At 37.0% G+C, this 21,882-nt stretch overlaps 1 protein-coding gene across 1 annotated transcript in view; it reads left to right on the top strand.

The window, feature by feature from the left end:
• Nucleotides 1–21,882, top strand: part of Nox4 (NADPH oxidase 4) — a 171,519-nt gene that overhangs the window by 61,186 nt on the left and 88,451 nt on the right. Inside the window, exons 7-8 of the mRNA XM_090349138.1 lie at nt 3,813–3,885; nt 7,234–7,314. Of these exons, the coding sequence (XP_090205264.1) occupies nt 3,813–3,885; nt 7,234–7,314 (154 nt within the window). The remainder of the gene's footprint in view (nt 1–3,812; nt 3,886–7,233; nt 7,315–21,882) is intronic.

Raw genomic sequence — 21,882 nt, 5'->3', positions numbered from 1 at the left:
GGGCTGGCTTTGAACCGTGATCCTCACAACTCAGCCTCCTGAGTAGCTAGCATTACTGACGTGAGCCACTGGTACCAGCTAAAATCTTTATATAATGTTAGCACAGGCCAAAATTCATGCTGTGTGGCCATTTTGGAGTCAAAGAATTGGTTAATGATTAAGTTAAGTTGCAGTCTATTTTTTAGTTACTTAAAATCAGAGGGAACAATCTTCTTTCATTCTTCTTGAAATTTATTGATTTAAAGTTGAGGTTTACTAATTTACATATACATGTGAAGTATACAATTTCATTAGCTTTAATATACATACATACACATATTATATATCATAGAAAACTATCAGGAACTTCAAGGTGTCCATTAGTGCCTGCCAAAGTTCTATGCTTCTGAATATTCTGTCCTCTACCCCTGTCAAAATAGACCTGCTTTTTGTCATCACAGAATGCTGTGGATTTTCTATAATTTTTTTATGGAGTGAAGCAAACTGGCTTCTTTTATTCAGTCTAATGTGGTTGCTTAATATGTCAACAGTTACAGGGTATTTATTACTGATGAACTTTCCTGGTAAAGGTAATTTCACAAGTCCTTCTCCTTTCAGATGTTGAGGACTGAGTTAACCGTAGCCTGACTATTAAAAATAAACAGCTATGCACAATATTAAGTAAGTCTTTATGTGGCTAAGCATTTGTTTTTGCAAACTCTTGGCAGTGTAGCAGCTAGGTCATTCTCAGGCCATTTGCTTTCCATCAACAATACTGGGGTTTGAACTCAAGACCTGAAGCTTGCTAGACAGATGGTTCCATCACTTGCACAATCCTTACATTTTATGCTTTAGTGTTTTTTCTAGACAGTCTCAAATACTTTCACCAGGCTGGCTTAGAACTATGATCCTACTTTGCCTCCAGCATAGTTGGAATTACATATGTGCCTTTTCATTCCTGGTGGTTAGTAAGATGGAATGTTACTAATCTTTTGTCCCAGCTGGCGCTGGACTTAGCAATTGCTGCATCTCACATAATCATGTTTATAGAAGTGAGCCACAGAGTCCAGCTTAAGGAAATGCTATTTTTGTTTTAAACAGTGATTCTTTTTTGCACCTTTTATCTTTTAGTGTAAACTAGATTATTTTCTTCTCTTATCCCCAGGAAGTGTGTATTTATGTGGAGAAAATGGAAAAAATAATGGGAAAGAAAATAACCTAGGAAGATATGGCTTAGTTTAGGTACATCAGGAAACACATTTCCTAAGGGTTCTAAATCGAGGTTTATGGGAAAAGTGAGTAGAAGAAAACACTCAAGAGTTAACAATTGAAAGATTGAATCTTTTGTCATTCCTGTGTCTCTTTGTGTGGAATATTTGTCTCTTGTAATCAGTCTTTTTTAATTGTAATTAATAGAGGGTTTACAGTCATATTTGCCAGATAGAAGGAACATTACTTCACACACATTGATACGCCTTCTTATGTTTTTGTCCCCATTTCCCTCCCTCCACCCCCTTCTCTTGTAATCAGTTTTCAATGTTATTTTTCAATGATTCTAAAACCTCTGGGATCCAAACAATACATGTCCATACTGTTATTAGATTGTAACCAGTTTTTCTCTTTCTGTTTCTCCCAGTCCTGGCAGCCCTTCTTTACAACAGGCAGTGCCTTACCTAGAAGATAAGTGAAGGGCTGTGTGTATCTGTCCCGACAGAACTATTTCAGCAGTCTTACTTTGTGTCCCAATTTAAGAGTCTCTCAGAGCTTTAGAACTTTCAGTTGTTTATGTGCTTTGAAGAGTGAAAAAGTACAACCTAGATAGGATATTAAATTTCATAATGAAAATATAGTAAAAAAGAGCCTATTAAAATTTTACCTGCAATTTGTGGTTTTAGCAGTGATTCTTCTGAGACACACTATATAATCTAACACTAAATTTATAGGGATCATGTTATTAAGTTTGACCAGTTGTTTTCACATTTTCTACTTTTTAATTATGGTAGAGTATATTTTTCCACACTTAAAAGAAATATGTCTGCAAATGTTAAGATATCAATGCAGTAGTTTTTCTTCAAATCTACAATTCTTTTTATGTTAGCACATATTAGCTAGAAAAAGCAGATTATATGTAACATTTCCATACACATATACAATGTATGTAGGTGTATTTTAGCATGAATGTTACATATATTTATACACATGGGAATAAACATATACTTTGATATAAATATATATATATATGCATATATACATTTGTCGGGGTTTTTAGTCCTTGGTCCCTCCCGACCCGCAGGAGGGATAGGGAGAACACACCCCGACCAGGATGAGCCAAGAAAGGAGAGTGCCAACTACCACCCGCACCCAGCCCTCCCTCGCCTGAGGACAATCAGATGCATCAGGGAGACCCATCAAGGCAGAAACTCGTGTATTGAGGAAGTACATTCAGCTAATATAGGATGCAGGAGCCTATCAGCACAAAGGTGGGCAGGGCAGAGGAGGTTCATGTGTTTATTCTCACTATAGGTCTCAGCAGAGAGTGCTAAAGCAATAGCACATTCCTACCCAATGGTAATCAAGTTTCAGCTGAAAGTGATTCACAATACCGACGATATAGCTCAAAGTTAGGCATGGTGTTCATACATGCCAGCTCATGTGCCAGCCTGACCCTGCACTCAGCTCCCAACATCCATTAAAATGAACACATATACATACATACATAAGTGTATATGTCTATATAAATTCCAGTCAGTTCCCTCCTCTGTTTCACTCTTCCTCATCGCAGTTTCTTTAAATAGTTTCAACAGGTTTTCTTGTCCTATTTTTATACATGGAAAAACATGGTAATATTTATCCTCATTCCCTCTTGTTCACCCATCCCTCCATCACTGGTGGTCCACATTTACCCCATGGTGTTTTAATTAACTATTGTTTCATTTTTCTTTCTTTCCTCTTTCCTTCCTTCCTCCCTCCCTCCTTCCCTCCCTTCCTCCCTCCCTCTCTCTCGCTTCCTCCCTCTCTCTCTCCTTTATTCCTTCTCTCTCTCCCTCCCTCTTCTTTCTTTCTTTCCTTCTTTCTTTCCTTCTTTCTTTCTTTCTTTCTTTCCTCCTCTCTCCTTCCCTTTCTCCTTCCCTTCTTCCCTCCCTCCCTTCTCCCTTCCTCCCTCCGTCTTCCTTTGCTCTCTCTCTTTTTCTCATTCTTTGTCTTTGTCATGGTATTTCATCTATGAAATATAATGTGTTTTGTTCAGAATGGTCCTTTTTGTTGCTTTCTTTGTCAAATATATAATTCTTCTTTGCATGTTTGGTTTTGGAAAAAAGCTTTTGTCTACAAGAAACATTTTTTTTCCAAATTATTTCATATAGTAAAGTCCAATTTAAGTTATCTGAACCAGAAACTGTTGAAACTAGTAGTTTGGAAAAAGGTGAGAGGGAAGAATATGGGGGATTGAGTACAGGATGGGGGAAAATTCAGAAAGGATGCTGCCTTTCTCCTGGCAATATTCACTGATACTGGGTATAATCTGTATCTGTAGAAGTAAGTATATTACTTACTTATACATTTACTATTCTGAGTATTGTATTTTGGAATGTAGGAATAGACTCTTCTACTAAAAGGAAAAAAGAGACTAAGTATTTTGAAACTGTGCTGATTTCTAAAGAAGGCCTATCTGGAGGGGACATGTGATTTGTAATTTGGTTGGGGGATATGTAATTTGAATCTTGCTTCTGAGGCATAGCATCATTGTTTTTTTATGATTTTAAGGTGATTTTTGTAGATTTTAAGAGTATGATTTAACTTCTAGTGAACTTGCGTACTCTTTCTTTTCTCTATAGTTCCTGGCTTGACAGGAGTCTGCATGGTACTTGTGCTGTTTCTGATGGTTACAGCTTCTACCTATGCAATAAGGTAAGACCCAGTTATGGTTATGTTATTTACCAGTCCACATAACTTAGATATTTTCTTTTTTCAGATTACCTTCATTTTCATACAGAGAACAAGTTTGTGTTGAGTAAAAAATTTGGATAATACCTGTATTCATATTAATTTTCTAATTAGAGTATTATGAGAAATTTCAGCCATACCTTATTAGAGTGCTTTCATGTGCTCTTCTGGGTAAATACCTGTTTCAGAGTTTTTATAATATCCTAGCTTTTCAAAGTTTTATTAAGGAAAAAAACCAACATATTCCTTATAACTTTCAAAACATCTTAAAGCATTCTATTTGCTAGGATGTAGAATTTGATGAAAACATAAGCAAATGTTTGTTCTGAAAATAATTTTCTAATAATATATGCAAGTGAGCCTATATACTTCTTTTTTTTTGCCACTCTTGGGCTTGAGCTCAGGGGCCAAGCACGGTCTTTGGACTTTCTCAAAGCTAGAGCTCTACCACTTGAACCTTGGCACCATTTCTGGCTTTTTTCTGTGTATGTGGTACCGAGGAATTGAACCCAGATCTTCGTGCATGCAAGGCAAACACTCTACCACCAGGCCAAACTCCCGGCCCTGTGAACCTATATACTTCTAAACAGTTCTACTGCCCTATTCATGCCCCTTTAAAAATCTCACAAGTAAATTCATAGATCAGAAATATTCTTTTCTAGTGTTGATTTTTTAATCTTTATTTTTTCTGGAAGTACTGAGATTTAAACTGCCCTATCCTTGTTAGCCAGTTTCTTACCACTTGAGTCTCACTTTGAGCCTTTTTGACTTTGGATACTTTTTAAAAGGAATCTTAGGACTTTGTCTAGTTAGTTTGGACCATAATTATCCTATATACGCTTTCAGTGTAGCTGGATAATAAGCTTTTTCATCATGCTTAGCTATTGGTTGGCTTGGGAATCTTACTAACTTACTCTTTTAAGCTGGCCTCAAACTTTGATCTCGATCTCCAGGTACTAAATATTTAGACTTAAAGAACTACAATACAAAAAAGAAATATACTTAATGCCTGATTTATGTAAGTGCAACCTACCTTTACAATAAAAATAAAAATTAAAAAAAGAACTGCATCACTGTGCCAAGATTCTTGTGTTTACTTGTATAGACGTAATCTTATTGTATGCTTTCTTACTAGTTCCCCACCAGATACATCCTCCAAAATCACACTTTCACATCCTTAATACTCTTGTCCATATAAACAAGATTACATTATAGTATTACTTTAGTCTGATTATATTTAAATATGCTCTGAACTTTCTTTCAATATTAATACTTTTGTACACATATCACATAGACAGACAGTAGTTTTCTAGGTCCATTATATTGGGCATTTCCATTTTTTCAAAATAATGAAATATGAATCCCCATCCCTATTTCCTAAGGAAAACTTTCTAGATATAGAATAGCCAGATTAAATGGTAAACTTATCCTCTAAAACTTTTATTTGGCATTAGAAATTGCCTCACTGAAAAATGTTATGAACACTTGAGAGTTTCATGTTATGGAAAGTTTGCCTTGCAGTTTCTGAAGTTCTTGAAGAAAAATTTGATACATTGATGGACAGGCCTGACAATAAGAAGTTGAGAGACAGCCATGGAATTAAGATAAGCCGTTGAGAGACAATCAAAGAAATATTCTTAGTTGAGAGTTGGTGGGATGTGAAGATCAGCCACTGTTCACAACTAAGCCATGGCATTTGTTCTCATAGTCATTGCACCGAGCCCCTCCTTTGCTTTTCTCTAAGCTTTATTGTAAGAATCTTCTTTTTAAAAATGAATCATAGAGATAATCTACTTTTCCCTTTTACCACTGAAGAAGTAACACATTTAAAAAGTTAAGTGAATACTTCAGTATTTGATTACTGATCATGGGATAGAGTAGACAATAATTCCAAGTGGGCCAATTTATTAAAATAAATAATAGTCTTATTCACAGATAATAGGAGTATAAACATTTCTCATTTTAACAGATTTTTAAATGACAATTATTAAATATTACCTTTATATGTGAGGATAATTATGGTATATAATACAGGAATTGAATTAAGTTCTTTACATACTTAAGAAAAATAAAGCGGAATTGAGAGCACAATTCATAATAAAAGAATAGAAATATTTCTTTAAGAATCAGAAAAAAATTCTAGGTGTTACTTTTAATTCTGATATTATTTACATGCATTCAGAAATGAAACATGAAATTATTGGGAAATAGAGCTAATTCCAGAAAAGAAGACATAATTATCTCTTTAGCATTTATAAGAGAATGAAAAAAATTACTATTATGAGCCAATAATATTTTTGAAAATGACAATAAAACATTAAATAAATATGAAAACCTTTTTATACTAAGTAAATAGTTTGAAAAATTGAACAAGATGAAAATATACTATTCCTAGTTAAAACAAAGCACAGACATCTAACAACCATGGGAAAATGATAGAAAAAAGTCCCTGTAAGTTGAGTGATAGAAATATGTAGAGATCAGAAGGTAATATATAATAACTGCCATTTAAAAATAATGAAGGCACAACTTTCTCTTTATTCCTCTTTTACAACATGCACCTGGATGTTCCCACAGATGAATTTCAGAAATCACTTCAATAAGCAGATGAGCTGTCCAACATGCCTGAGATATTGTACTGAAAGAAATTAATCTTTTATTATACAGCCTTCCTTGCTTAGATTTTTTTCCACCAAATCTTGTGTTCACAACTTGAGTGACACATCCAATTTTTGCTGAATTTTTTGTCTGTTTAATTGGAGATAAGAATCTCTAAGCTTTATCTGCCCACTGTGGCTTTGAACCTTGACCCTCAAATTTCAGCCCCCTCCGTAGCTAGGATTACAGGCATGAATCAGCATCACTGAACTGCATAATAGCTTTAATTTTGATTTTTTTCAATGTGTCTTTTTTTTTTTGCCCAGTCCTGGGGTTTGAACTCAGGGCCTGAGCACTGTCATTGAGCTTTCTCAAGACTAGTGTTCTTCTGCTTGAGCCACAGCCCCACTTCTGGCTTCTGTTTATGTGGTACTGGGAAATCAAACCTAGGGGCTTTGTGTATGCGAGGCAAGCACTCTACCACAATGTGTCTAAATTTATGTTAAACATACCAATTTTCCTCAATGACAAAAACGCTTCTTACAGTTTCTGTAAATTAGGTTTGTATGGTGGGTTTATCCTTTGGTATTGATAGATGAATCTTGAATGAATACTTACTTCAGTTTTTAAAGTTGGGATATGTTTGCAACAAATGACACTTTTTTCAATGAGATGAAAGGTAAATAGGATTGAAATTATCCGACTTGTTTGCAGAGTTTCCAGCTATGACATCTTCTGGTATACACACAACCTCTTCTTTATCTTCTACATGCTGCTGGTGTTGCATGTTTCAGGGTAAGTTATGAAAAAGACTTCTTTAAAATTTCAAAACTGTATGTGCTTAAGCACAGATTATTGAAAGAAGCTTCTAGAAGAATTTCCATGGGAAATAGTAAAAGAATTCGGTGTCTTGAAGTTAATTCTGTCAAGACTGAAATTATATTTAGCATCACATAGTTTAATGAAAGCAATATGAAAATATATTAAACAGGAGTAAATTGAACAGAAGAATTGCTTTTCTCACTGTGCCATTGTTTTTAAAGTCCCATGTAGTATCATAATATTTTCTAAAAGAAAATAAGAGATATTTAAAAAAAAATGGTATTTGGGCCTGTACTCAGGGACTGGGTGCTGTCCCTTAACATTTTGCTCAAACCTGGTGCTCTGCCACGTGAGCCACAAAGCTATTATTGTTGTTGTTTTGTTTTGTTTTTTTTTTTGAAACTGTCTTGCCACTATGAAACAAAGACATTACCAGTTTGGGGTTTACAGAAATGTCTAGAGGCAGTAATTGTAAGGAAAAGCAAAAATTTACAAAGAATTAAGACAATTACCTGTCAACATTTTTTCTTAAAAAAGGAAACATGCTGAGATTCTTTTTTGTGTGTATGTATGTGTGTGTGTGGGGGGGGTCATGTGGCTTGAACTTGGGGTGGGCGCTGTCCTTGAGCTCTTCAGCGTAAGGCTACCACCTTACCCTTGAGCCATAGCCCAACTTCTTGTTTTCTAGAGGCTAATTGGAGATAAGATCAGGTCATTTTGTGTCCGATGGCTTTGAACCTTAATCCTCAAATCTCAGCCTCCTGAGTAGCTAGGATTATAGGCATGAGCCACTGTGCCTGGCTACATGCTGCTTTTCTTTGTTGTTGTTGTTGTTTTGCCGGTCCTGGGCTTGGACTCAGGCCTTGAGCACTGTCCTTGGTCTTTTTCTCAAGGTTAGAGCTCTACCACTTGAGCCTCAGCACCAGTTCTGGCCTTTTTCTATGTATGTGGTGCCGAGGAATTGAACCCGGGTCTTCGTGCATGCTAGGCAAGCACTCTACCACTAGGCCAAACTCCCGGCCCTTTTTTTTTAAATACAAAATATATTCCTCAAATATTCTGAGAAGCATTTGTGCCCTGGAAATGTATTCAAAATTATGTTGATAAAAATAAACAAGGGGTCATGGTCCCAACTAAGGTACATTTTATATATTTTTATTTCCTTAACCTCCAGCAGTGGCTATGGAGGTTTGGCTTGACTTTTACACTAAACTGGACAAATAATATGTGGTTAACTGGCCTTAGATCCAGCATAAAGGCCCAGGGCAGAAAACAGAGTACTTGGAAATTAATGCTTTTTTCAGTGCTGGTCACTCTAGGTGTTGAGGGTCTTTCTTCTATATTCTCACTCAGCACATAGCAACTGAGTATTAGAATGAGAGGATTTGTTAGGAAGGCTCTGTTTACCTCACCTTGGGCAAGCTGTGTGCTTCTCAGGAATCTGAGTCTTGGTGACAGCCTAGGTCCTCTGAGGGCTTCCTTCCAGTTATAGGACTCACATCCAAGGCGTGAGTCACAGCATTCTATTTACCAGGAGTAACAAGGATATGTTGGAGCGTGACTGGGCATCCCCCCCCCCACTTTTTTTTGACCATTGTTAGTTCTTTTTCTTTGTTTTCCCTCTTTTCTAATCCTGCAGCTTGAACTCAGGGCCTGGGTCCTGTCTCTGAGCTTTTGTGCTTAAGGCTTGGCTTTTAGCCCTTGAGTCCAGCTTTGCTTCAGGCTTTTTAGTGGTTAAATGGAGATATGAGTCTCATGGGTTTTCCTGCCCAGGCTGGATCTTCATTTTTCTTTTGGCCAGTCCTGAGTTTTGAATTCAGTGCCTGGGCATTGTCCTTGGGCGTTCTTGAGGCTAGCGCACTACCACTTGAGCCATAGCACCATTTCCAGTCTTTTCTGTGTTTGTAGTACCAAGGAATTGAATCCAGGGCTCCATGCATGCTAGGCAAGCACTGTACCACTGGGCCACACTCCTGGCTCAAGAGCTCCACCTTCAGAGGGGTTAGAATTACAGGCTTGAGCCACCAGTGCCCTGCTAGTTTTTTCATCAGCAGGCTTTGCAATATAATTCATTTGTCCTGTGCTAATAAGATGGATTAGTAAGAAGATTTTGCTTAGGACAATACTCTTGGTATGCACAGGAATGTACTTTTAAGGAGACTGCCTTTGAGAAAAATCATGGATCCTCAAGATATAAAGTTCTATAGTTTAAAATTTCTCCAATTTAACCCTTCATATGCACAATATAATTGAAATTCCATAGAGTAGGCTAAATTGTCACAAAATAACTGTTGTAAATATTAATATTACTTGCCAAAAAGTGGACCATATTTCATTTTTTCTATCTCAAACTCTTAAACTAAACACTGGCTGCCTTTCCACAACCCTGAAATCTTTACCTCATTGCGTTAAGCACCTTATCTTTTACTTTGCATTTTTTCCCCCAGTCCTGGGACTTGAACTCAGGGCTTGGGCCCTGTCGTTGGGTTTTTCCTCAAGGATAGGCCTCTACCACTTGAGCCACGCACTTACGGCCTTTTTCTGTGTATATGGTACTGTGGAACCCAGGGCTTTGTGCATGTAAAACAAGCCCTCAACTAATAGGCCACACTCCCAGCCCTTACTTGGCTTTTTGCAAGGCAGATTTCCACAAAATGATAACAGGGAGGCAGCAGATGACAGGATGCAAGCACAGCTAGCAATATGAGATCCTGAGAGCTTGTTCAGGATCAGCTGAGCTGTGTAATACGCCAGTGAGAGTCACATTTTTATTTTTGAAACTTCTTTTTGTGTTTAATTTATTATTTTTCTTATTTTTAATCACAATTCAATGCTGCATATAAACAAATCTACAAATATGGTCTCTCTATTTTTTTTCAATAGTACTGGGTATTGAACCTGAGTATTATACCTACTTGGTGCTTACTTTGCCTCTGAGCTATATGCTAGCCTGGGCTTTCTGTAATTTAAAATGAAATAATATAATGCACTCTACATACCAAATATGAATTCAATACACCTCGACTTTATTATGTCTTTCAATGTTCAGAATTTTTGGAGGATAAATAATATTGTTATTACCCTTACATATGTGTGAAAAACAGAAACATGGTGAAATATACTTACTGATGGAGACTAGATTTAAATCCAGGGTCTCTGCTGTGAAAACTTTGGTTTCACTTCTAGACTATATGTTTTGAAGGGTAGTTCTGAGAATTTCCTCTTAAGAAGTTTGAAAAAGTTATTATCTGGAATTTTCTGGGTTTTGACAGATCTATTTTCCTTCCTTTCTCCCGAAAATGTAGTAATTGTGGTGTGTGTGTGTGTGTGTGTGTGTGTGTGTGTGTGTGTGTGTGTGTGTCCTGGGCATTGTTCTTGAGCTTTTTTTCCATATATTTTTTATTGTAATTAATAGAAGGGATATATCACATTCGCCAGATGGAAGGTGCATTACTTCACATACATTGATACCCTTTCTCATGTCTTGGTCCCCATTTCCCTCCCCTGCAACCCCACCCCTCATCTTGTTTTCCCCCCTTTCCTATCCAATTTCAAATAACCAAATACACATATATCCCATATATCAGGTAACAAAGTGAAATACTGTAACAATATGAGATAACCAAGGGACAGCAAAAGAGATGAGAGATAACATAGTACATTAAGGACAACAATCACTCATTATATGGCTTTTGTTTCTATATCCTAGAGGTACTTTCATTTAGTGTCATACTGTATGGCCTTATGTATCTAGGTTTTGCTCTATTGCAAATCTCTGCTAGAAGAGTCCAAGGTTTCTACTGATTATGGCAAATGAGGGAAACCATTGAGCCTATGTTCCTTTGAGTCTGGCTTACTTCACTTAATATGATTTTTTTCTAAGTCTTTCCATTTCCTTACAAATGGGGCATTATCATATTTTCTGACAGCATCATAGAATTCCACTGTGTACAAATACCACTTATCAACTGAGGGACATCTGGGTTGGTTCCATATCTTTGCTATGGTAAATAGTGCTGCAATGAACATCATTGTGCTAGTGGATTTAGTATGTCCTTGTTTCTGGATGGTTGGGTAAATGCCAAGTAGTGGAATTGCTGGGTCATAGGGGAGCTCTATGTTTAGTCTTTTGAGGCACTGCCATACTGCTTTCCATAGTGGTTGAACGAGTTTGCACTCCCACCAACAGTGTAGTAGTGATCCCTCCTGGCCACATCCCCTCCAGCATCTGTTGTTATTCGTTTTCCTGATCCTCCCTATTCTAACTGGAGTGAGGTGGAATCTTAGAGTTGTTTTGATTTGCATTTCTTTTATGACCAGAGATGTTGAGCATTTCTTCATGTGTCTATAGGCCATTCTTATTTCTTCTTCAGAGAAGACTCTCTAAGTCTTTGGCCCATCTTTTGATGGGATAGTTGTTTCTTTAGAGATCAGTTTTGGAGTGATTCAATTTTTTGAGCTGTTTATATATTTTAGATATGAGGCCTTTGTCTGTTGCATGTTTAGTGAAGATCTTCTCCTACTCTGTAGGTTTTCTAGTTAGTTTGCTGGCTATGTCCTTTACCATACAGAAGCTCTGCAGTGTAATGCAGTCCCACTTATCCAGCCTTTCTCTGATTTGTTGTGATTCTTGGTCCTTATTAAGAAAGTTTCGACCTGTGCCAAGGAGGCCCAGTGTGTCTCCTATTCCTTCCTGTAAAGTTTTCAGTGTGTCAGCTTTTACCTCCAGGTCTTTGATCCATTTGGAGTTAATTCTAGTGCAGGATGACAAAGAAGGATCCAACCTTAGTTTTCTGCAGGTGCTTAACCAGTTCTGCCAGCACAACTTGTTGAAGAGGCTGTCTTTCTTCCATTCTATTTTTTTGGCTCCCTTGTCAAAGATTAGGTGGCCATAGGTCTGTGGTTCAATATATGGGTCCTCAGTCCTATTCCATTGGTGTTCAGGCCTGTTCTTGTGCCAGTACCGAGCTGTTTTGATAATTATAGCTCTGTAATAGAGTCTAAAGTTTGGAATTGAAATTCCTCCTGCGCTGTTCTTTCTGCTAAGAAGTGTTTTTGCTATATGGGGTCTTTTATTATTCCATATGAAATTTTGGATTGCCTCTTCTATTTCTTTAAAGAATGACATTGGGGTATCGATGGGTATTGCGCTGAATTTGTAGATAGCCCTTGGCAAGATTTTCACAATGTTGATTCTTCCAATCCAGGAGCATGGGAGGTTTCTCCATTTCCTTAGTTCTGCTTTAATTTCCTTTTTCAGGGTTTTAAAGTTTTCATCAAAAAGGTCCTCTACATTCTTAGTTAAGTTAATTCCTAGGTACTTTATTTTCTTTGAGGCTATTGCAAAAGGAGTTGCTTTCCTGATTGTTGCCTCGTTCCTCTCACTGTTGGCATAGAGGAAGGCAGTTGATTTTTGAAGGTTAATTTTATACCCTGCTACCTTTCCAAAGTTTTGAATCAGCTCAAGGAGCTTGGGACTGGAGTCTATATGGTTCTTTACATACAGAATCATGTCATCTGCAAAGAGGGAAAGTTTCATTTCCTTGTTTCCTATTTGGACCCCCTTTATGTTTGCTTCTTGCCTTATTGCTCTGGCTAGGAATTCTAATACTATGTGAAAGAGGAGTGGAGAGAGTGGGCATCCTTGTCTCTTTCCTGATTTTAGAAGGAATGGCTTTAGTTTTTTACTAATACTAGCTGTGGGTTTGTCATAGATTGCTTTTATTATACTGAGGAATGTTCTATAGATTCCTAGTTTCTCCAGAGCTTTTAGCATAAAGGGGTGGTGGATCTTGTCAAATGCCTTTTCTGCATCTATTGAGACAATCATGTGATTTTTGTCCTTGTTTCTGCTGATGTGTTGAATTATATTAATTGATTTGCGTATGTTGAACCAGCTTTGCCTCCCTGTGATGAATCCTGTTTGATCATAGTGTATAATTTTTTTGATGAGTTGTTGTAGACGGCTGGCCAGTATTTTGTTGAGAAGTTTTGCATCAATATCACCAAGGAAATGGGTCTGTATTGCTCTTTTTTTGATGCAGCTCTGTCTGGTTTGGGAGGAGCGTTATATAGGCTTTGTAGAATGAGTTTGGCAAAGAGTCTTCATTTTCAATTTCGTTGAAGAGCTTGAGGAGTATTGGTGTGAGCTCTGTTTTGAAGACTTTATGGAATTCAGCTGTGAATCCATCTGGCCCTGGGCTTTTCTTAGGTGGAAATTCTCTTATTCCCATTTCTATTTCAGAAATAGGACTGTTTATTTGGTTTAGGTCTTGGTTCAGTGTGTATATGTTAATATTGGCTAAAAATTCATCCATTTCTTCTAGATTCCCCAATTTGTTGGCATGAAGGTTTGAAAAATATTCTCTCATACTCCTCTGGATTTTGGTAATTTCTGTCATGATATTACCATTCTCATCTGTGATTTTGTTTATTTCGATATGCTCCTTTCTTTTTTTGCTAAGATTTGCTACGGGCCAGAATTTTGTTAATTCTTTCAAAGAACCAACTCCTTGTTTTGTTGATTCTTTCTATAGTTTTTTTGGACTCCAATTCATTTAATTCTCCGTTCATCTTAATAATTTGCTTCCTTCTACTGGGATTAGGGTTGTTTTGTTGCTCTTCTTCCAGGCGCTTAAGGTGACACGTTAAATTGTTGGTTTGCAATTTTTCCAATTTGTTATTGTAGGCACTCAGAGGTATAAATTTTCCTCTGAATACTGCCTTTGCTGTGTCCCAAAGGAGTTGGTATTTTGTGTGCTCCTTTTTGTTAAATTTCATGAACTGTTGGATTTCTGTTCTGATCTCTTCGATGACTCATTGTTGATTCAACAGTGTGTTGTTCAATCTCCATGAGTTACAGGGTTTTCGTTGGTGGAGACTGGTGTTCAATTCCAATTTGATGCCCTTGTGGTGTGAGAGAGTGCAGGGAATGATTTCAGTGTTTCTGAATCTGCCCAGGTTTGTTTTATGCCCTAAAATGTGGTGTATTTTGTAAAATGTTCCATGTGCTGCTGAAAAAAAACATATATTGTGTTGTTAATGGGTGAAATTATCTGCAGATATCTGTTAGATGTAGTTGATCTATACAGTTGTTCAATTCTAGGGTTTCTCTGTTGAGTTTTTGCCTGGTTGATCTGTCCATAGGTGAGAGTGGTGTATTAAAGTCACCAACAATCATTGTGTTTTGATCTATGTATGGTTTCAAAGAATGAAAAGTTTGCTTGATGAAGTTCGGTGCTCCGGGATTAGGTGTGTAGATATTTAGGATGGTTATGTCCTCCTGGAGGAGAGATCCCTTTAGTAGTGTGTAATAACCTTCTTTGTCTTTTCTCACTAATTTTAGTTTGAAGTCTATTTTATTTGATATGAGGATGGCATTTTCAGCCTGCTTATGTGGGCCGTTAGACTGATAAATTTTGTTCCACAGCTTGGCTGTTGTCAATAGCACAGCTAGGAACATGGATGTGCAAGTCTGACTTAGTTTTGAAAATAGAGTTCTCGGCCACTAGATGCCATCTGTTGGCAAGAATCGATCATAGATTGATTTCTGGTCTACTTGAGTCATGTTTTCTAGGGCATTTAAAAGAATGGTTTTCTATGTGTGTGATTGAACCAGGGACAATTGAATGGACATTGATGAAACACCAGCAATGTTGGCTTTATAGATTTGGCTTAAGAAGTTAACTAAGGTTAGAAAATTATTTGTGAGGCAGTTTATTGAGATGCTTTGAACCAGCAGCCCCCTGTTCCATTTGCCATCAGGAGTACGACATTAATGATACACAGTTATTTTCAGTATTTGAACAATATACTTCTAAAATTTGCTGATTTCCTCTATATCATATTTTTTTTTGCTAGTCCTGGGCTTGAGCTCAGGGCGTGAGCACTGTCTTTGGACTTGAGCCTCAGCACCACTTCTGTTTTTTTTCTATGTATGTGGCAAGCACTCTACCACTAGGCCAAACTCTCAGCCCTTCCTCTGTATCATATTTTAAAAGCCACTTTTATCTGCTGTCTCTTTTCACTACCGCTGATGTGGCAGGTCAAAGAGTCTGACAATCTTTTTGTTGGTAGGTGGCACTTGTGCTGCTTAGAAAGTTGGATGGGAGCTTGAGTGGGGCCCAGGTAACAGCAAACCCAAAGTTTGCAAGCTTATCAATCACACTGTATCCCTGGGGGAGAAAAATCTCTACTTCATTACACTATCTTTCTGGTTTGTATAGCAGTATCATACAATGTATTGTCCAAATTAGACAGCTGAGATTGAAAGGGAATACTAGTTTTTTTAAATTTTTTTTATTTCAATTAGTAAAAGGATTACATGATATTTGCCAGATAGAAGGTGCATTAATTCACATACATTGATACCCTTTCACATGTCTTGGTACCTATTTCCCTCCCCCCTCCATACCCCCCACCCGTCTTGGTTTTCCCCCCTTCCCTATCAAATTTCAAATATCCAAATACAAATAAATTCAATATATCAGATAACAAAGTGAGATACTATACCAATATGAGATAACCAAGGGACAGCAAAGGAGATGAGAGACAACATAGCACATTAAGGACAACAATCATTCATTATATGGCTTTTGTTTCAATATCCTGGAGGTCCTGAAAGGGAATACTATTAATGATTAAGAGTATGCATGTGGTAAGCCAGAACGTGGATTGAACCCCTACCCCACCCTCCATTCTCTCTCTGCCAGTCCGGGGGCTTGAACTCAGGGACAGGGCACTTCTCTTGAGCTTGCTCAAGGCTAACACTCTACCGCTAGAACCACAGCACCACTTCTGGATTTTTCTGTGTAGGTGGTACTGAGGACTTGTGCCCAGGGCTTCATGCATGCTAGGCAAGCCACTAGACTGTTCCCTCCATATGTGTATGTATCTCTTTCCTTCTGACACACAGGTACAAACACGTTCTTTTGCTTGTTTTCTGATATGCATATGATTAATGAAAGTTGTATTTTCAACCTAATTTGCTGATAGGGAAATGAGTCTGGAAGACTGAATTAAGTGACTTCCCTAAGTCGCTTAGCTAGTACTGAAAAATGAACTATCCAAGACTGAGCCTCTGAAGTCTGACCCCAGAGTCTATGCATTTATCCTTTAAGATTTCCATGAGATATTCCATCATTTATTCAGTTTGAAAGGTGCTCTTGCCTCCGAGTGAAATACTATCATGTCATGTAAAAAATCTAGGACAGCTCATCAACTTATCTTTGTAAATGTGTGTATATATCTTTGTAATGCTTTTTGTAAGAAAATTAATTTTGCTACATGTTAACATAGATTCTAAAATTTTGAGAACAAATTCTAGTGCTCTCAAAAAGCAGGGTTAGGAGACTTATTTATCAAGTTTCTTAATATACATGACCTTGTTATCTGACAACAAAATATAAAACTTTATAATAAATGACATCTCTAAAAATGATGTTATATTTTTCCTTTAAAATGCCTTGGATTTGAAAGGAGAGGAAATAGGATAGATTGTTAAAGACTCAGTAGCATGATTATGAGCAATTTTTATATGAATCACCCTGGTTTAGAAACAGAGAAATAATACCAAAACTGAAGTGAGATAAAAATTAAGTAATATATATGAAAATGACACTATATATGTATGTGTTTATTACCCATATAAGTCTTTCTATTTTTATCAGGAAAGTAGGCTAATATAATTAATACTGGAGTACTTTGTGTTTCCTGATGAGATTAACTGTAACTCTCAGATAGCTACTCAGAAACCTAGAGAATATTCATTTGTTTTATTCTCTTCTAACTTTTATATGAGAAATTAATGAGTAAGACATTCTTAGGTCATCTTCATTTTCACAAATAGGGCTGTGTATACTTCGCAAGTTTTTTTTTTAAATCAGTCTCAAAATAGTATGTGCCAAAGGAGGAGACATAGATTAAGGGGAATGAGAATTTAACAGAGAAAAAGTAAAAGCAAATGAAGAAGGTTCATATAAGCTTCTTAAAAATATTCTATGTGAAGGGACATTCACAATCACACTATTTATCTAGAAGTGTAGAATACTGTGCACTACATGAAGCAATTGGGAGTCAGTAATCAGAGATTAGAGTTGCCAAATGGTCAGTGTCTTCTGCTTCTTGTTCCCTTGAGCATCTGTGAGGTCTAGTGCGAGAAAGGAAAGCAGAGTGGTACATGCTGAGACAAAGGTGGTGTCTTAGAAAGTACAGTGTTTCTTAGCCATTTTCTTCTTTGATATCCTTCTCATACTTTATCACTCAGAGTCTTCTGGATTAACTGCTCTTCTCTAACCATCAATGCCTACATATGACAATAATCTTTGTATTTATAGAGGCATAACTAAATTTCTATTTTGTGACTAGCACTAGTATTTAGGCTTATTTAGGCAATACTACTATTGCTATCATATTATCATTTAGGTAATGGCAATGAATACATTTATTTCCTGTAGAGAAATTAGGTTCTAAGTCTTCATTGTTTTGGTTATATTTTGGCATATTTTGTTATGAATCTTTGTGACTAGGAAGAAAATAATATTGAACCTGAAAAGGAAAAGAAATATTCTTTACAAATAATTTTGGTACCTGTACTCAGGGCGTCATGCTCTTATTTGGCATTTTTCAGTCAAGGCTGGCACTGTTCCACTCAAACTAAAGCTTCATTTCTAGTCTTCCAGTGGCTAAATTGGTTAAAGTGTCTCTTAGAATTTTTTTTAACCTTCATTGGCTTCTTGCCTTAATCCTTAGATATAAGCCTCCGAAGTAGATAAGATTATAGGCAAGCACTACCAGTGCCTACCACTTTTTGTTTTATGACACTTTCTGGTTTTCCTTCTTTTTTCATATTAAGAGTCAAACACAGACCCTCACTTATGGTAGGCCCAAACTCTACCATCTAGTGTTATTATTCTTGCATAGCATGAATGAAAATTTAAAGGAACTAGATATCTTAACTATAATCCCTACACCAGTTTTAAATCCCTACATCAAGTTTTAAATCTTACCAATTACAAGTTTGTTTTCCAAATTTTGAGGACAGAAATATCAAGTTGTAGACCAAATCTTCTCTCACACAATTTTCATCTTAATTATTTTTCCTGAGAGTTTTTTTTTTAACATGAACAAATGATTCTGCAGGAATAACAGAGTAAAAAAGAAGAAGGACGGGGGTTGGGAGTTTGGCCTAGTGGTAGAGTGCTTGCTTGCCTCGGTACCACATACATAGAAAAAAGCTAGAAGTGGTGCTGTGGCTCAAGTGGTAGCACATGAGCCTTGAGAAAATCCAAGGACAGTGCTCAGGCCCTGAGCTCAAGCCCAGGACTGGCAAAAAAAAAAAAAAAAGATGTGGAAGAAGGAAAAAGGAACACAGGTTGCATTTATTTGAAGAATTATTTCTGAAAACTAGTAGGGTTGTTAAAATGAAATGTGGGATAATTCCTTTATCCTGCTGCTTTTTTCCCCCCTTAGGCTTGCAAGCAGAGAAGATATTAAGATATAAAGAATGCTTATTTTGGATGGGAATGTGGCAGAGTGGTAGACTGCTTGCCTAGCATATATGAAATCCCGGGTTCAATTCTTCACTATTACATAAACAGGAAAACCAGAAGTGGCACTGTGGCTCAAGTGGTAGGGTGATAGCCTTGAGCAAAAGAAGCTTGGAAATAGTGCCTAGATCCTGAGTTCAAGTCCCAGTCCTGGAGGAGGAGGAAGAAAAGGAGGAGGAGGAAGATTAGGATGCTTAGATGTTTTGTTCTTTACAGGAAGTCAAATCCTTTTCCTTTATGTGTGTGAAGTAGTGAGGACCAGTGATATATGTTCTTATTAATTAATGAAGCAGTGAAATGGTATATTTTACTTAGAGACTTGATCCTAATTCTTTGTACTCTGGTGCTTTGATCTGTTGGCCATGTACAAATTGGGTCTACTTGATTTCAAAGCTCCCTTGGGACCAGGAAAATGCAGAACTTCTTTATTGAAACTTATCAGCTATTTAGAATGGTGATAACAGAATATTGATCCAATAGTATGGCCTTTCAGAGAGGAGGGACTTTTAACTCCCAAACTCCCCATGCCAGCTGTGGCTTGTGTTTGAGCACCTACTGCCATGAATAATTAAGCACAATTCCTGTTCTGGATAAATTGCATGAATAGAAGACTCAGATGTCAAAAGCAAGACCCCAGCTTCTGCTGGGCTAGACAAATACTGTGGGGAGGTGGAGACACATTGATAATCAGGATTTCCCTGAGGAATTTGACATCCCTGGCTCAGGAAAGCACTCTGCTCTCAGCTGCTCCTAGCAGGTATCCTGATAGCTGAGATAACTGTCTGCTTAGGGAAACATTGGCTTGCTCAGTGCACAGCTAATATTGGAGAGTTGCATTGAGTGGTATTTACTGGTGAGGGCTAATGACCTAAATAACAGATCTGTTGAGTGATACCTTTTGCAAATGTGAATGTACTTATGTAACTTATTTTGACTGAAAATCATGTATTAATATTTAGGCATAGTTGTGAAGATTGAAAAATGTATCAAAAATCCAAGTTTGTTAAGACCAAGTAGTTCTTCAATTACACAACAATTGTGTGTTAAAATAGCTTTTCATTCATTAGACACTTGTATGACTTATTAATTCAAAGAACACTTACCCATCACTTGATATGGGTTATAGACTCTGCTTGTGGTGCCAGAAAATAGCAATGGAGCATGACAGATCTTGAGGAGAAGGTATCCTAGTAGATTTTAGTGGAGCTGGAGACTTATGGTTATTAATTTTAAGATGTAAAATGATCAGAATTTGTATGTTTTACAATTTATTATTTATATGTTTTAACCTAGTATACATGATCCAAAGTACTGTATTATTTTCCATTACATTGTCACAGGCGAGCGCTATAAAAATCATACAAACAGAATGCCAACAGTAGGATACCTAAAAGGCACTTAAAAGCAAAACAAAGAAAGTAAGTTCCAAAGCAATAGTTTTGAAATGTAGAATGCCAAAGGCATCTGTTAAAAGTCTCTCTCCTTGGAAATATAATGATGCTCAGAATTAACAATAAGCATTTCTAACTCCCCAAAGTCCACGTGTTTATGCAAGATCTAGTATTTGTAACCACTAGTATCATTTTCCCCTTATGTTTTTACTTCAAAATGCTAGTCAGTTACTTATGACAATAATAATGCACTGGGGTTGCACTTAGGGCTTGGAGCTTTTGTGCTGAAGGCTAACACTCTACCCATGAGTGGGTACTATCCAGTGGGAACAGAGAGGTGAGGTAGGAATGCATTGGATGTGTTTCCTTCAACCAGCAATGGAATCAACTGTGCTGTGGCTCAGCTTGTTCCCATTATGCCGAATTCATTCCCCTATTCTGGACTCAATGGATCTCAGCTTGCTTCACTTGCTTCTTTCTCTAAAAAGGACTTCCCAGAATGGCATAATTGAAGTTCATTACCCAACTGTACAGTGCATTATATGTCTGGATGACATGTTTGTATATACTTTTAGATCTATCATGTATGTTCATTGTAAATTAAGGAAAATGAAATAAAACAAAATATTGAGTGTGTTAGCTGAGAGCTGATGGCTCACGACTGTCACCCTGTCTACTGAGGAGCCTGAGATCTGAGTATCCAGGTTCAAAGCCAGCCTGAGCAGAAAAGTCCGTAAGACTCTTATCTATAATTTACCAGCAAAATATCAGAAGTGAACTACTCAAATGGTAGAACACTAGCACACAGACATATTGCACCTTATTTCTAGGCTTTTGCTTACTTTGGCTCCTTTTTTCATATATTTTTTGTCGTAATTAATAGAAGGGTTACATTATATTCACCAGATAGAAGGTACATTACTCCACCAATATTGATACCCTTTCTCATGTCATGGTCCCCATTTCCCTCCCCCCTTCCCTGCTCATCTTGATTTCCCCCCTTCTCTCTCCTATTTCAAATAACCAATTAAACATATATAAAATATATCAGATAGCAAAGTGAAATATTGTAACAATATGAGATAACCAAGGGACAGCAAAAGAGATGAGAGATAACATAGTACATTAAGGACAACAATCACTCATTGTATGGTTTTTGTTTCTATATCCTGGAGGTCTTTACATTTAGTGACATACTATATGGCCTTATGTATTTAGATTTTGTTCTATTGTGAATCTCTGCTAGGAGAACCCAAGGTTTCTACTGATTAATGCAAATGAGGAAAACCATTGATCCTATGTTCCTTTGAGTCTGGCTTACTTCACTTAATATGATTTTTTTTCTAAGTCTTTCCATTTCCTTACAAATGGGGCAATAGCATTCTTTCTGACAACATCATAGAATTCCATTGTGTATAAACACCACATTTTGTTGATCCATTCATCAACTGAGGGACATCTGGGTTGGTTCCATATCTTTGCTATGGTGAATACAGCTGCAATGAACATCGTTATGCTAGTGGATTTAGTATGTCCTTGTTTCTGGATGATTGGGTAAATGCCAAGTAGTGGAATTGCTGGGTCATAGGGGAGTTCTATGTTTA

This window comes from Megascapheus bottae, chromosome 16, assembly GCF_031878675.1.
Source record: "Megascapheus bottae isolate mThoBot1 chromosome 16, mThoBot2.hap1, whole genome shotgun sequence".
NCBI lineage: Eukaryota > Metazoa > Chordata > Mammalia > Rodentia > Geomyidae > Megascapheus > Megascapheus bottae.
Note: the sequence above shows the minus strand (reverse complement) of the source record. Positions and strands in the feature narration are given on the sequence as shown.